General features: G+C 40.5%; 1 protein-coding gene across 1 annotated transcript in view; it reads left to right on the plus strand.

The window, feature by feature from the left end:
• The window catches only part of KCNQ5 (potassium voltage-gated channel subfamily Q member 5), a 288,770-nt gene that overhangs the window by 265,291 nt on the left and 5,922 nt on the right, over nt 1-17,557 (plus strand). The window contains exons 11-13 of the mRNA XM_069804669.1: nt 8,492-8,600; nt 16,383-16,514; nt 17,381-17,507. Of these exons, the coding sequence (XP_069660770.1) occupies nt 8,492-8,600; nt 16,383-16,514; nt 17,381-17,507 (368 nt within the window). The remainder of the gene's footprint in view (nt 1-8,491; nt 8,601-16,382; nt 16,515-17,380; nt 17,508-17,557) is intronic.

Raw genomic sequence — 17,557 nt, forward strand, 5'->3', positions numbered from 1 at the left:
TACAAGGAAATGTCAGGACCAAGCAGATCAAAGGGAGATCTTCACCAATCAAGAATGGTGAAGCTTTACAAAGCACACGCTTGATACAAGCATCCTTGTGTAGGGTCGTGCAAGGGCATCTGAAGGGATGCCACGTCACACAGGCGACGGTGCTGCCTGCCCTGGGAGCCCCGCGCAGCCCCCCCACGCCTGTACACGAAAAAGCCAGGAGCCACCTCTGGCCCCAGGGTCCCCTCACGCTCTACGGCTTGTGTCCCCGCTCCACAAACAGGGAAAACACGGCCAACGTGGGGGCTGGCCCCCGGCCCACGAGAATACCCGCTGGCAGGGGCCAAGCCGGTGCCAGAGTCTGTGCAAGTGATGAAATAGTGTCGGTGACCTCGTGCCGTTGGTTAAGGCGCTGCGCCCGTGCCTCGCTGTATGCAGCGTAGATCCAGCCGCAGAGACTCATCTCAAAAAAATCTCTCCTTCGCAGACACCGGTGTTCCTGCCCTGGTTTTTTTCTGCTTCCCTCGTTTTCCGAGGAACAGAAGCTTTTCTGCTTAAATCATGCTCCAGTCTTGCACCACCACTGCTGAAGTAATGAACTGATATTGAGTTGTGGATGCAGTTCTCAGGGAGGGACCAAAATGCCCTGTTATACTTGTTTTCTACCATCCCATGCTTCTAAGCCTCTGCACAAGTTACTCTGCCTTTACGGTAACCTAGAGACATGGTGTGGCTTTTGAATAAAACATCAAAAGCCTTCAGCACAGATATTACAAACATATTTCATTTGATTAATTAAAAGGAACTCTCTAAGGAAATACTTGATTTCTTGCACCATCCCTGAACATTATACGCTCACACGACCTCTAGCCTTTCATTCCCTACAGAGTACTTGCACAGAATCCTCAGGGTAGAGTATATTACAAGAGCCATGGAAAGAATGCAATTGTGCATTTCAGCCCCCATGTCCTCAGTTACTACCACGTAATTTATGGCTTGCAAAAATGACAGGTTTTCCTTTCAGTAGCACAAACATCTTGACCTTGTATAAGGTTCACTTGATGTGGCAAAGGTCCTTCGTTTGGTTGCTTTTACATTTCAGTTAGCTTAAATTTGTCGATTGAAAAGGAACCTGCATGATGTCAAAACAAAGCTGCTTAATTTGCATAAACCCCATATGATGGGACTAAATGACATTTTATTAGCAATATACCAATTTGTGCTAGGCAGGAGATTTATTTTCTTGTGATTATTTAACTTGGTGAGAGAGCTGTCATTTATTACCATTGTCACTGTAATTAATTAGGAATATCTGGCATTCTGATCTGAGCTCCGAGTCATTTTCTCCTTTTGTGTAAATAAGTACAGGCATTATTTTAGTTTATTCCAACCAAGGTCCTGGCCATATGAGTCCATAATTTAGTCTCTCTCTTTATGATATGACTCAAGGAACTTGCCGTGCACTGTTGCTCACTGGACCGAGCGCTTACTTGGTGGTCACAGGTGAATGATTAGCAAGCTCAGCTCCATGAGGGACAGCAACAGACCATCACACAGAATTCTGATCTGCACGGGTTTCCGATAACCTCATCTGCAGTGAAGAGTAAAGAACTGAGTTAAGAAGTCATTTTGAGAGGACGTTCATAAAACTTCCCAACCACCACGTAACCCACTTGCACCAAATCTGCAATATTTGAGGGATGGTTTCATTTTTACAAAATGTTGTTGGGGAAATCCTTCCTGGCTTTTTGAAATACAGGACTCTCCTGTGGCTACCTGAATCTAAAGCTGCCGTCCTCCTCTGTCCCTTTGCCCGCTGCTCCCACCTCCTTCAAACAACAGGATCTGGAAATCTCCCAGGGCGCAGGACCTGACGGAATATCAGACATCAGATCAACCGACATGTGCTACAACATCTTGCAGGGAGACAGTCAGTTTGGTGCGACATTTAGCTCATTAGTCCACAGTTCTAGGTCTTATCATCTATATCTGCAATTTCTTTTACAGTTTTAACTTCTTGTATGCGATGTATATAAAATAACAGAGATGTGTATCTAAAAACACACTAAAATCATACGTTTAGAGTCACCTAGCATTTTTATTTCTTACTCTTCTCACATGGCCATCGAAACTTGCTGGCTAATGTGCCACTATTTATAATAAGATCAGCCATTTTAACTGCACAATTATTGTGCGTATAATGAATTGGTTTTGGAAAGTCTCCTGGTCCTCCATATCATCACTCAAAATGAAAGGGACTCCTTTTTACTTAAGTAGTGGGAGCTGTTCCATGAAATCTTGCCAGTGCAGAAAATTTTTGAGAAGTTAAATAATAACTAGAGATAATTGACAGTTGTTAGAAGGGAATGCTAGAATTTTAGATATTTGGAGCTTGCCTGCATTATATGATAACTGATACAAACTAGGTTTCCAACCTTAAAAAAATTGCACTTACAAAGAAAGGAGACTACATAATTGTACCCAGAATATGTAGAAAACTTTCCACCAATCCTATCTTCCATTTTGGCCAAAACTGAGCTTTTTTAGAAATGCTTTCACATATAAAATGTTGTTAGGGATATTCTTTATGCTATTCTGCTTCATACTGCACTGCCGCTACCGAATTCCAGTTCTGATGTCCTCTTCTCTTCCCCATCTGGAAAGTTTTGCCTTTTTCAGGAGAAAGACAAGGGAGAAGGGAAGGGGCTATGCATACAGGACCACTGCATTCCTCATAGGTACTGCCTGCGGGGTAGAGGCTCAGGTGGGACACAAGGGAAAGGAGCTCCTACAGAGCAGAATTCGTGCAGAATTGCTCCTCCTTCCAGGAAGCACCAACTTCCTTCCTTTCGGGAGAAATTGCTTTCCAGCATGGAAACGGCAAGCATTTCATAAAAGCCCCCTGTAAACAATGTTTTCGAATGTTGTCATCCTTGTTCCCTCTTTCTTAATTTTGCCACTTGAATACTGTTGTGTACTACCAGGCATTTTTGTGTCCTTTTCTAGACAAATATTAAGCATCTATCATGAAGAGCACGTCATGGAAGTTTTCTTGTCCTGCCTCTTTCCTTCTTTCATGATTAGAAGAAAGCCTTTTTTTTTTTTCCAAGGGAACAAGGAAATAAATGCATGATTCACTCCCTTGGGCCTCCTTTTTCTGGCCTCTGCTCTGGAAAGCATATAAACATGGGCTGTTGCCTTTCCCTCTTTGGGGGAGCTTTGGGCGTTCTTATCATTAAGTGTGTGATTAAGTTCCATCCCAATTAGTGTTGCTTTTTTCAGTTGATTTCTCCTATGGAGCTTAGCACGATTTATGTGAACTCTTTACTGAAAGCGAGTCAGCTTGTTGATGTTTTAAAGCAAAGGAAAATTTGAAACAAAATCACTTCTAGGGGTAGTGAAGGAAATTTGTATTCATGGTTCAGCAGACAGGAAAATAATGAGAACAGGTGAGAAGCTTCATGAAATAAAGTTAAACAAAGGCACTAGGCTGAGACACATTTTATTTTGATAAAGGGAGATTGCATGAATTGTATGAACATAAACCATGAAGATATTTGTACTTAGAATAATTTTTGAGGGGAAAACAGTAACTGAGATTTTGCGAAACATTCTGTGCATTATGGCATTTGTGGAAATACTATAAAATACGTACTGGTTATCTCCATTTTCTAGAGAACATAGGCTAAACCCCTAACTCCTCACAGCGAATGCTCAGGGTGAAGAAAGGCAGTGTAAAGTTGAATGCAATGCGCCTACCTTGTAGGCATCCTAGACATTACCTAGAGCAGCATAACAAGGGCTCTCCGTTGCTTGCAAAAGGGCCCAAAAGAAGAGAATAATGAGAGTATTAGGCTGCCAACATTGCTTCTTGAACAAGAGGGGTCATCTGAGCTCAGTAGCCATCTAAGAGTAAGGCAGTTTGGAGTCTTAACGCCAAAGCAGCTGCAGCAGACCTATGTATCGGCACCTCCCACAGGGACGATCTGTCCTCCAAAAGCTTTGAATTTATGTCTAACTTTACTTGCCCAGAAGTTAGGTGCGCTGAATTCTCTGCTCGTCTTCTTTCTGGCCACTCACGTGGAAAATGAGTTTGGAGAGGAGCGCATCACGCTGGGGTGCCCTGCGGCTCCGCGCTCCAGCGGGGCTGCCGAAGGGGGTGGAGGAGAGGGTCTGGAGCAGCATTTGGGATTGCTTGGACTTCAGTTCCCAAGCTGAACTCTGGATTTTGAATGACAGTTATAATCTACACGTGTGAAAATTAGGCCACCATCCATTTTTCACCTTGAGTCATGCGTTACAATGAAAATTAATCAGACTTTTTTTCCAAATCAGTGCTTTTTTTACCAAGTTGACACAACACTGTGCTGTAACACGAATAACTGAGAGTCATATGCAAACTATCAACTTCAGGCACCTATTTAGGTTTTGCCATTTCTAAAAGTTGGGTACTCAGCCTCAGCAGAATGATTTACGTCACCCACATGAAGAGCCCTAACTACCTCCTACGCAGTCAGACTAAGATCTGAGTGCTTCCGAAGGCTTCCAAAAAAAGAGTCAAAGGTTCTGTGTTGGGATCATCATACCAATCACTAGGTTAGGAGCACTTCCACAGGAGTCTTAATGGTGTCGGCACATGCAGTTATTCATGCTGGATTGTTGCTGCTAGCATATGGCAGTTCCCAGAAAACAAATGAAAGACCACAAAATACTTTCAGTTCTGTTAAACAGGCACATCGTTACTTGAATGTTACTGACATTGAAAGCATGGAGCTATGAGGGTGATCAGAGCAGTGTCACAGTTTTCCTGACGCCAAAGCACGTTATTAAATGACAGAAAACACTTCTAAGAAAGGACACATGATATTTACAGAAATAATAAATCATGCCTCATTTGTAAATTTTGCACAAAGCCATATGAAATGCAGATAGAAACTCGTAAATTTTTTGTTGGTGACATATAATGCTTCAGAACAGTGTAATTTTTCACCCGTTCATTTGGGGTGATCATGAGTGACTGGAGTTTGCATGAAGAATGCATAAATACTGTGACAAACAGGGAGCTATCAAGATGATTTTAATGACTTGTGCATGCCTCTCTTCTATTTCTTGGTAATTGCTGATTTGCTGTGTGATTAAATCAAAGACTGCTCTTCAGGAAGAAAGAGGAAGAAATTAAAAAGTGGCAAAGACAAGACTGCAGCCCAAAGTAAATAATGTCAAAGATTGTAAGACAATGGCGGATGCCTCATCAGTTGTGAAATAAACACTTTCCAGATTGACATTTAGGATCAAAACACATCCTGAATTGGAAAGATGGTGGTATTAGAGAAGGGGAATTGTGTCTGGATTGTCAGACTGGCTGACACCCCTTCTTAGGGAGACTGGCGGGGGTACGTCTAGAGCTGTATTCAGAGACGCTTTGGCCATCGTTGGGAGCGGATCCGTGCGCTGCCCAAGCGACAGCCTCCAACGACCCGTTTAGCTGGTGGTGGAGACTCCTGGAGAGGAAAGAGGACCAGCGCTAACCCTAGGAAGGGCTGGCAGAGCAGCCAGGTTTGTGAATGATGGGGGGAGATCTCGCTGGGAACAGGCAGCGGCTTGGAGTGAGGTTTGTCGGAGGCCGAAGCTTAGTGCCGTCTGGGAACTGGCAGGGATTTTAACGGCTGGAGCTGACGAAGCAGCCAAACTGACTCCAGCATAGCCCTGACCTCGAGGATGAACTCGAGAGCCACAGAAGTGAGACAAGTACATCTCACCTCGTAACCACGTCGTACACAACGTGAGCTTCCACTGGAAAAATTCATCAGAATGTGAACTTTGATTTCAGTGGTGTTTTAAGCCGGATTTTTTTTCCCAAATTGTTACTATGCATTTCCAAAACTTTTTCCCAAGTCTGCTCAGTATTCTAAAGAAACATGAATGTTTCCCATATGAATCAAACAAGGTTTATGGCTTTTCAGAAGTTTTATTGACATGTGGTACCGAGCGCCTGCCATAGTGAAGGAAATTGATGTCAGTGGGAATGCTAGAAAGAAAAAAAGAAGGTGATTTATTAGAAGCGCTATCTCTTCTTAAAGCTGGCTTAAATTTAAAAGAATTTGCCAGCGTCTGTCTAAAGATTTTGCTGATTTTTGTATTCACATGTGAACAACATGGAATCCTATAATTGCACCACACTGTTCTCAAAACCATTCTGCAAAGATGTACTGTGTTAAGGAAGCTCTTTTATTAATGACAGTGTACTTGGCAAAGGACCCAGGAACCGTATCAGTGAGAGAACCACTCAGAAACATGTTTATTCTAAACTTTCGAGTCTCCTGTTACACTGGGATTACATGGTTGTAGCTCTTGTGACCTTAGCAGAATTATTCCTAATTTATACTGGCATAACTGAGTAGATTCAAACCTCAGAAAGCCACTGGAAATACCAATAGCAAAAAAAGCTCTGGTTTTAGTATGGCACTTAGAAATGAGCTGGGAGATTTCAGCACTGGGAGAAGTAACTGGAGAGGCTGATCAGACATGACACCTGGAAAGTTAGTGTTGTGGACTACTTAGCACTTTCAGAGAGAGGTTTTTAGGTAGTGTATATATCTATCGAACTAATTACATCGTTTATCTTAGCTAATCACATTTCTGGGCAGGGATCCAAATGTTAGTTAGGCAGAATAGGTGGAGCGACATATATATTTTATCAATAAGATAAGCCGAGTCAGTAGCAAAGCTTGTGAAAGAGTGCGAGAAAAAAAACACTCTTGTCGTCATTGTAGGCATGACTTACAGTAAGAGCACGGAAGGGGAGATTTCAAAGTTCTGTATGAAAATTTCACTTTTACAATGTAAAACTGAATTTTTTTAAGCTTGCATTTGATTGTTTCATGTATACTTAAATATATAATTAACTTGGCTATAAACCATCTTTCTTTCTGCGTTAAGTTGATCTGTCAAAGATAAAATCTCCTGCTCTTCAAAGCTACAGGAGATATTCCCCATGAATGTACCAGCTCAGCAACAGTCAAAAAAGAAAACATATTCTTGGGGGTAATGAACTAGCCAGAGTCAACAAAATAAATTATTATGGGCAAATATTAAATCTGTGAAGACAACAATGCAGCAATACCAGTTCCTGCAGATGCAGCCTAGTACAATTCTGTTTATGCCAAGATAGCATTGCTATTAGATTTAAAGGGTACCATGAAATTTCCAGGCACTTCTGACTGACAAAGAATATCCTTCATCTTTATTTTACAGTCTTTCTGGAACAGGAACTTGCAAAAAATGTCCTGCAATCATTTGTGTCTGATTGTGCTTCAAATCTGCTTATAAGAGAAGCATGGTTTACTTGCAGAGTTTCTGGATGACTAAGCCTATGTTTTAAATAACAGCATGAATAACAGCAGGGAGATAGGACTGGGAAGAAATCTCCTCCATGACTGAGGGTTACTGAATCCCATCCTTTTTTCCCTATTTGATGTCAACGTTTCATTTTACACTCTCTTCCTCATGAAGCAGAGACGCTCACATGTTGAAATACACTGACCTTGGGTGAAATTCTTCACCTGGGCACTTGGACTTTGTGCAGTCGAAGAAAGATTGTTCGGGAGGAAAAAACACCTTCCCTCGAGTCTTTCTGCTGCCTTCGAGACATATATGACGTATGGGCATCCACTGACCCTGCCCTCCTTGCTCCGTTCCCATTCCAGCGCATTTTAAGTTTGTAAACCTTCTTGGTCATGCATCAGTCCCTGTTTTCTTTGTGTATTGAGGTACACTGGGCACTTCTGAGATTTCTAGCTAATTTTCAAATGGTAACTCTGCAGAGACGGTGTTAGGAAGGGGTAGAGAATCCATTTTTTTCAGGCAAATAAAAACAGTAACTTGGCTTAAGGCCCTGTTGCAAAGGAAGGCTGCAATATCTACATGACTCTGAGGTTTAAGGTGGCAAGTGATCTATGATGGGTATCATTCTCTATTCATGTCTGGTAAAAAGGTACTTCATTTATTTTCACCTGTAATAAAGCGTCGGATCACTCCACAGCCTCCTTATTGAATGAAATGGATCTTCTCCTTTGTCTTCAGTGTCAGGTTGATCCATAGTGGTAAAAAAATAACGATTTAATGTAACTTCAGCATCTTTTGATTCTGCCGTTACATCTGTTAGCTCACCACTTTCCCTTAAGACAGAGAATGTGATAAAAACCAGTGAGACACCAGGAACAGACACACTGGTACTTAACTATTAATTTGTTTGAAAAATCACAGAGCTTTCTTCCTTTCTAACTTTCACTATGTTCAGTGGGGACTACCCAGGCCTTTTGTAACACAAGCATAGACACACACAAGTGCATCATATAGTTCGTAAACTGATGAAGCTCTGTCTTATTTGATTTTATTTTTATTTTAGTCCTTATTTTTCCAGAACAACTGTGCAGGTGGTTAGAAAACACTAAGGAAGAGATTTTTAAATGCTGCTTGTTTAGTCTGCTCTTGCATTTTGCAGCTGACACCAGTCTTGGAACAGATGATGTTTATGATGATAAAGGGTGCCAGTGTGATGTGTCAGTAGAAGATCTCACCCCTGCTCTTAAAACTGTCATCAGAGCAATCAGGTGAGTCAAAAATACTGAATGAATAAATATTTGAGATTTCTTTAACTAAGGTACTAATTAACTGCATGTCAATTAATAAAATGGTAATTAGTGGAACTTATTAGATGGCTATATTTGTTACCTAACTTACGTTAATATAGTTTATTTATGCTTCCTTTTCACCAGTATTTTAATTAAAAGTTAAAATATTTTATCTATTCTGTTATCAGCTTTTCAATGTCTAAAAATGCTACATGGTTTGACTCAGAAAAGAAAGAGAGTAATGAATGCTGGTTTCCACTAGATTTCCTGTAATCCAAAATACTGTCATCCAATTTGATGTAGTTTTACTGAATGTGTATCACCTTGCCTGGAAAAATTATTTCCTTTAAAAGTTTAGGGGTTTATTGCGGTTCCATATTCCTGAAACTGTCTGTCATATGACTTTCATTGCAACTTTCTTCTGGTAACAGCAGAATAATTACATTCATTCAATTGTGCAAAGCCTTGCCTGCCACTATCCATTGAACTAAATATAACCCCAATAATTTAAAACTAATAGTCTCCTTATTTTCCGAGAAAGCAGAAAACTGCATTGAAACTTATAAAATTACCTGTATTGAAAGCTTAAACTTAGCATTCACCCTCCTGAGACCGTCATGGCTCTTCATCTTCCTGAATATTTTGAAGTGCAAATCCCGACAGGCAAAATCCCCGCCATAAAGCGTACAAGGAGAAGCAAGGAGAGCTCAGGCATCCCCTCTCTGCTGACAGCAAACCCGAGGTTATCGCTGGGGGTCACCCCGCTGGCTCTGCATCACGGTCACGGCAGTGCCCAGCACCCTTCCACAGGGGATTTCTGCAAAACCCCGTGGAAAGATGATGTTTTCCTGCAGGGAGACTCTCGCCTGAGTTTTCTCAGCACTATGGGAAGAAAGAACTCCAGCTCTTTATCAAATAATTTCATAGAGTGGTAACCTATGGGCTGCTTGTATTTCCTTCCCCTTTTTCCCCTGATTGCCGATGAAGACAGATAGCGAGTGAGGCTGTTTCTAACACTTTTCTACCAGCACAGACAGCGTGACAGATCACTTGCAGACATCTGTTCCAGCCATTTTTCCAACCTGCCTGGAAACGACCTCAAAGGACGTGTCAGATACCAGGTCCGCGTCCACAGCCACTGCAACTGGCAACTCAAATGTCACCGCTGAGAACCGCCTCTTGCCAGCGGTGTTTCAGCAGGTGACAGAAATCCTTCTACGCAGTGGACACCCACCTACAAGGCAGGCCTATTCCTTCAAATGGAAAATGCTCAAATTAGGAACAATCGCCATAGTCCGTTGGCTCTGGTGCCAAAGATCCTTGCCTGTGATGTTGCATTTTAAACAGAGGTTGACCCTTGGCTCCAGATGCACCTTGCCACTGTACTGGCAAGCGATACCAACGGTCATCTCATTCTTAATACTGTCCAAATTCCTTAAGATCAACTTCACATTTTAATACTAAATTCACGGAGCTTGTTTTCAAAGGCGCCACTGGACTCTTCAATGCATCACCTGCATCTTTGCTTGGTTCTCTTGGTAATTGCCAGCTCAAATGGAAAGTAACCAAATGTGAAAGACATAGTTGGCAAACTTTCTCCACAGTGCCATCCGCAGGAATATTCTAATAAGAAAAGCAAAGATGAAACAGTTTGTTTCAGACATGCACTATTTAACTGATGAGAGTCAACTTTTTAGATTATCTCCAACTATTTCTCTGCACACTTGGCTTACCAAAACCCAACTCATTTCACCACTGAGGCTGAGAATAAGAATTCTGCATTCAATTCAATTCAATGCTATCAATTAGCCACGAATGTCTCTCATCTCGCCCTGCAAATGTTAGTGTTTCACTAGATTCCAAACGGCACATACATCTTGCTTCAGAAACATACCTTTGTTTGAGATCTTTAAAGCAGTAATATGCCATGATCTTCAGACTTCTGTTAAATGCTATACCTTAATCTCTCAAAATCAAGAGACTGATAATTCAGTTCATCAGGTAGCTGATACTTCTCTTTCTGATTATTCAGAGTATCTGTTACCTGACTACACTGGGATCTATGCAAACATCTGAAGAAGGATCTGAGACACTATATAGTAACTGTAGAATTTCAAGATGATAACATCTGCCTATATGGAAACTTTGTGCCTCATTTTGAAGTTTGTTTTCAGCAACGGCTTTGAATTGCAAAGGCAATAGGGGAGGGTGGAAGCTGTTTTTCCTCTCTCGCTGGTATACAGGAGCAGATGAAGATGGAAGATACTTGCATAGCTTCCTGAGATACTATGCAAAAGACCCCAAATATAAGCACACACAGTTGAATCCATTCTGGCTACATCACCTTGAAAAATTGCAATAAGGGAGAGTAATTATTTTTTCCTGCTTAGAGCAGGGTACAAACTGTTTTACAGTGATACAAATGGTCCTTTTGTTTAGGGAAAAAAATGAAATTAGCAAAATTAATGCATGCCTGTGGCTCTACAGAGGTAGGGCCTCTCTCAGCTTTGGAATCAGAAAGAAATGTTTTTTTTTTTTCTGTGAAAGGAGCCTAGACTCTGCTGGTTACTCTCAGGTTGTACAGCCTTGAAATAGCAAAAGACAAAAACTGGTTTATTTATCATCTTTCATTTTGGTAATTTCAAAGTGTACTGCTTCAGTTTTGACCTTGCTTACTTACATTTTTCCCAGGACTACTTTATTCTTCAAACCAACTTTTTAATTTTTAAGCAAACAAACCCCCAAACTTCCATTTTGAAATGGTCAAACCAGGAGATGGAGAGAACAGTCCTTTCCTGAAAAAGTTCTTATCATATTGGCCCTTTCCAGAAATAGGACTCCCAACCAGTCCTACGGAAGACCCACTGGGCAGACCTGTCCGGTAACGCGGCGAGCTGCCAGCCTCCTCTCAAAAGCCCCCCAGGCTGAGTCTTCCACCCCTCCTTACTACAAACTCTTTGTCAGGAAAGATCAACTGAGGCAGCAGGGAAAGTATGGAAAAGCCGCTCGATGCATTTGCACCGTGTCGGTACGCCGAGCCTTTGTGACAGCAGGTTTTGTAGCAGCGCTCAACCCGCCTTAGTCTTGTCGTGAACAAAAAGCCATTAATATCCTGCAGAGTTCCTGGAGACTAACAAAAAACATTGCATTTTCCAGCTCTGTTAGTTCACAATGATGAGTGTATATAAAAGAGACTAAAAAGAAGATGAGGATACCTTGTTTCCATATATTGCGATATCTCTGATCATTTTTCATAGCTAGAGGCACTAAATTCAGTAATACTCGCCACAATGGAAATGATGGAATTATTTTACTATTTATGGAATATAAAATTAGATTTGAGAAGCATAAATAAATATGCAGTAGGAAATAACTGCAATGGCAGGAAGATGAACTTGCTGACCTAAGAGGTCTTTTCTCTCTTTAACTCTAGTGATTGCATAGATATGTTTCCATTTGTTGTTATTAAGAAATAATAATAATAAATGTAGCTAAACGTAATGAAACTTGAGAATTCTTAAGCTGATAAGCCGTATGGTTGAATAGTCATACATATTTAATAGCCAAAGAAGGAAAATATAATTTACCGTTTATGTTCACTCTTTGAAATGTTTCTGCTACACCTATAAAATCTATTTTTAGCAGCCATTACGAGTTTGTTCAACGGCAGTGTTTCAGAATCCTCTATTTCTTTTAAATCCCAACACGTTGTATATTTTCTGCCCAGATGGTCTTCAGAGTCTAGGCAAGGCTCTTAGATGTGCCTCTGGCTACGACAACACTGTGCTTGGGAGAAAACAATGTCTCTGGCTCCTAGGGGATGGGTTAGTCCAGGTGCAGACCCGAGAGAGGAGGCAGTTTTGCCCCACTCACCCCATCTGTAGTGGAACTCTCTCTCAACCACCTTTGTCTGTTGGCCTCTCTATACTGGATCCTGATCTCTTCTGCACGTTGCAGTTTACTAGGAAGAAGGGTTAATTGGCAAGGTAAGGGGAGAGAGGCGGAGGAACCAGCACAACTAGATCTGTGGGCACCTGCTTTCCTGGTGTAGTAAGCGAGCAACCAACCTGTGGTCACCTCATCTAGCTACGGATAAAACAGCCTACCTGTCTTAATCTTCGAGGCAGTAACCACGTACAAGTTCACCTGAATCCCGATAGACTGAAGCCCCATTTCTTCCTGAGATAGTGACAAGACTGACAAGATACAGGTTTAAAAAAATAACAGGAGTACGACAGGGCTGCACAGAGGATTAGAGATGTTCTGACTCGGTGCCGGTCTCAGTAAAGTGCACTAATGACAAGCAGAATAGCTTTTAATGCTGGAAGGGGCAACACGAATGGAAATTAAAATGCAACAAATGCCAGGAAAGATATGCAACCTGCCCCTGTAATTCTAGATCGGTGCTGATCCTGCATTTGACAAGAGTTAAATGAAATGGATGCTGCTTTTGGCTGCTAGGGGTCAGTCAGACAAAAGTCAGTATTGGACCTGTAACTTTCTACAAATTACCAGGGCATGTAAAGATTAGTGGCACCTGTGGTTTAGATGTTAACTACAGAAAAAGCACTTTGATATATTGGCCTAATTCAACACAAAAGTCTTTTTTTCTGCTCTCCTCTGGATGCATCATTGAAATAGGCTGCTTTTTATGGCTAATTCTCACCTGAAAATTGTCGTGCTTGTGACTTGGGTAGGTTTACAACCGTGTATCGTCTATCACGTTAGATACCAGTTATAAAATAGCGCCTCGCTACACGGCATACAGCGATTTAAAAATACAAATGATGTTTTCAAAAGCCATGGGGACTACACGGTTTTGTTCTTTTGGGTTAATTCTTACTTTCAATTACTGCTGTTTGGTCAGGACTAGCAGCTCGGCATTGCCGGTGGCGACTCAGTTTCGTTTATGCTGAGTCTTGTTTGCCCCCCTGTGGTATAAATAGACAAGACAGACCGAGCTGTAGTTGTTTGCCCTATTCCTCCTGTTTGTGTTAAGGGCTGATGCCTGAAATGCTTGGGGCGTGAATAATTTTGCGCTCATTTTCCCTTTTTGGTACAGGTAAGTTACCCACCCGAACCGAACCCTTTGTTTTTATCCCACAGGAACACACCAGAACGGGAACTTTTTATTCTAGAAGCACGAATGAAGGAAGCTCAAAGGCTTTTTTTTGTTCACGATTTTTTAATATGCTCTATGTAGTTGTAATAATCTTCCAGGATGGGTGTTCAAGCCTATCAAGTTCAATTACATAGTTATTTCAAGATATAGAAAGCCAACTGAGTTTTTAAAATTGACAGTAAATAACTATGGAGAATCAATCAAATTTAATAACTGCAAAGCAGTTGCTAGGCTCCATGACTGAAAGAATTCAGGTTTTCTGTTTATTAATTAACTTGCAGGCTTTTAAAATGCCAGTCTTTTATAAACCTTCAGTTTTTTGCACAGTTTATGTAAAATGTTATATATTTGAAGCAAAAAGAAGTAAGCAATATAACCCTGCTGAAGTTAATTAAGATGGCATCACATGAGCTAATACCTAAACCAGAAATAGTACAGTTACACCTCACTGGTACCGCCGCGATGCTTTTGATCCTATGTTTGACTTCTGAACATTATGAACAAACTGCCTTGATAAGCAAAAAACCCCTGTGATTAAGCTGCAAAGCAGTAATGAAGGCTTCTGTGCACACTGATTAAGCAGCTCCTATGGCTGTTAGTAAAAATTAGTCTTCTGTCTCTTCTCTTGTAAAATCACCCAGTTGTGGTAAACTCAGTTGTCTTCAATTACGCTATTAATCCTCTGGCTCTGCTTTTCTAACAGAGTTTCATATTTTTACTTCATCAAGAGCGTGAAGTAAAAAATTGTGGCCACCAAAACAGAGAGTATAATAACAAAAGAATGATACTTTCCTGTATGTCAGCTACCTCATTTATTCTTTGTAACCTGAATAAAGAACTAGATACCAGGAGATTGTCTGTGCTGTCAGACTATTGTGAACAGAACATCTTGGCATCATTTGACAGCTAAAAGAAAAAAAATTTTGCATCCCAGCTTCAGAGGCCTTCAGATTACAAAAGACGCCAAAAGCCATTAGTATGTAGAACTGGCTGACAATGGAAAAGAGGAAAGTGCATCATCTGACATGTTTAAAACTGCATGGAGATCGGTCCTGAACTGTCAAGGTGATGGACTACTCCTAAGAGGCCTTTTCCATTTTTAATTTCTATCATCAGAATCATAGTTCAAGCTCTCCACCTGTGACAAGCAATCTCATTTTTCGCTGGAAGTTACCAGAATGGGAAATATCAACAACCTAAGCACTGTGGGAAAAGGCTGATATTGTTTGGAAGAACATTTGTATGTATGATACAGAAATCAGTAGAGGATCACTATATGCTATTAATCTGACTCTACATACCTATGATCATAATGTCTGTCCTAACTATACAAAATAGGGTTTTCCTAAATTCTACTGAAACACTACTCATCTATTTTTATTACAGAGTGAGAGCCATGTTTTGGGTTTTATTATAATTCATTGTCTTACAGCTGCTAAATACATATCATAGTAAACACAGAGGAAATATATTAGCATGAAATATTGGCTTTTGGAATAGGATACCAATTTACTGTCTCTGCTTTTTTAATTGCAAGAGATAGGAAATATCAGCAGTTTGGCCCTAATGGGGATTCATAAGCTCTGTAACACAGACTGGAACAGCCAACACACCTGATCCCTCAGCTTCTCTCCCAGTTCTTGCACAGTTCTCTCTTCTGCAGTTCTCGTGTAAACCAAGGAGAACTGCAGGTTTTGCCAGCTGACCTGGAAAATCGGCTCACTGTCATTTACTTTCCAAATTTGTCATTTCTATTATTTAAAATCTGCAATTTAATATCAAGCTTTTCACTCTAAGAAGAGCTACTCAGTGGACATCACATATTCACATAAGCATCGCAGAAACTTGTGCAAGTCTCACATAAAGAACATATGCCATTCATCAATTTTGGCTATTTACTGTTATCTGATACTTATTATTCTGCAGTAGAATTCAAGGGAAAAGATCACCGATGCTAATTAAACAATAATTCCCATAGATTTCAATATGGAACAAACATGAAAACTTCTCTTTAGTCTGCAAAGTTTGATCTTAAGTCAGGAAAATAAATTAAAAACAAATACTTAGGCCTGTATGTTAATTAAAAATAAAAATGAATGAAAAATTAATTATGTGCATAAATTTAAATTTTTTACAAAATGGAAAGCAAAGAACTTAAAATGAGCACCAGAAAAAAAATACTATTATTTATGGTTGTGTAATCGATTTGTTATAGAAATCTTTCCTCTAATGGAGACAGAAGTAGCTTAAGCACAAATGTAGCTTATAGGATACCCCACTCAAGTCAGTGGGACTAACCCCAGGTTTAAGTTAAGCGTGTACTTCAGTACCTTTCATATCAGGCACCTAGCATAAAAAAGCCAAATAGGTGTATAATGATAAGTTAAACTTGCTCTGCACTCTAAAATAGTGTTACCTGATCTTGTTTAAATAACAATTCAAAGGGATAGCTACAACGCATTTGTACTTACACATTTGTACTTCTAAAAACAATTGTGTAAACAGAAAAGTTTACTTGCACAAGCTGTATTGAAAATACCTTCCATTTAAAAATTAGCTGTCAGCTTTTTGTCAGTGGAATACATCGTGTTGTTTCACAACTGTTGAAGATTAATCTGTGAAATGCTTTTTCCCCACAGAATTATGAAATTTCATGTTGCAAAGAGAAAGTTTAAGGAAACACTTCGTCCATATGATGTCAAAGATGTCATTGAACAGTATTCAGCGGGTCATCTAGACATGTTATGCAGGATTAAGAGTCTTCAGTCACGGTAAGGAAAGAATAATTTCTGCTCTGCATAAGCATCTTATGTTATGTCATTCACTGCATAATGAATATTGGTAACGTTTAACATTTCTGTGGTATATTTGGGTACAAATTCTCATCCGTGCTTCAGCCCAGCCTCTCTTTCTGCGAACACAGCTCAGCCAGAAATTACATTGTGGGTAAAAGCACAAAAAACCAGGTATCTAAAATGTTGCCAGAAAATGGAAGTCTGAACAATAGTAAAGGTAATCCTTTATCTGTAAAGCCCATTCATAAACAAGGAATTTAGTCAGGAGGTTGCCAAAAGGATGAAGTCGACATTGAGAACTGCCTTTCTCCCATCCCAGACTTTCTCTTTTCACATAAAAGAAATTGGGAACTACTGGTAATGTAGTATTTCTGTAGTTTTTATGTTCTAGATTCTCAACAATAATAATTAAAAACAAAACCAAAACCACAACATTGCGTCATGACTGAGATTCCTCCTTCAAACTGACAGCTTTCCCAGGGCTCGATGCTGCTGTTAGGATGGGAGAGCTGAGGGTGGCCCTGGTATGTCTGCTCCTCCACAACATCAGCCTGCTGCAGAGGCCAACTCGTCTCTTCCCCTCTCAGCAAGTCTAGCCCCGGCTCTCCCAGATGATGGCTAAGTTCTTGGCCCTGGTTAGTGCCAGCAGAAGAGAAAAGCCATCCCAAATGCTTAAAAATCATGGGTTTTTTTTCTCCTTAATTAATAAAATTAAGTTTGTCTTCTTTCTCAAGTGCTTTGCTGAAGTACTGTGATTTTAATTTTTAATGTATTGGTAGAGCGAACGCTGCCATATCATCACCGTTTTCAGGAATCACAGCAGCTTTTGATTTCTCTTACAGTGTTGACCAAATTCTTGGGAAAGGACAAATCACAGCAGATAAAAGAAGTAGAGAAAAGAATCCTGCAGAGAATGAGACAACCGATGACCTCAGTATGTTAGGGCGTGTAGTCAAAGTGGAAAAACAGGTAGAGTGATTATCTGTGTCGCTTTGTCTTGCTCTATTGCTCATGCCTTT

This window comes from Haliaeetus albicilla, chromosome 17 (assembly GCF_947461875.1).
Source record: "Haliaeetus albicilla chromosome 17, bHalAlb1.1, whole genome shotgun sequence".
Classification (NCBI taxonomy): Eukaryota; Metazoa; Chordata; class Aves; order Accipitriformes; family Accipitridae; genus Haliaeetus; species Haliaeetus albicilla.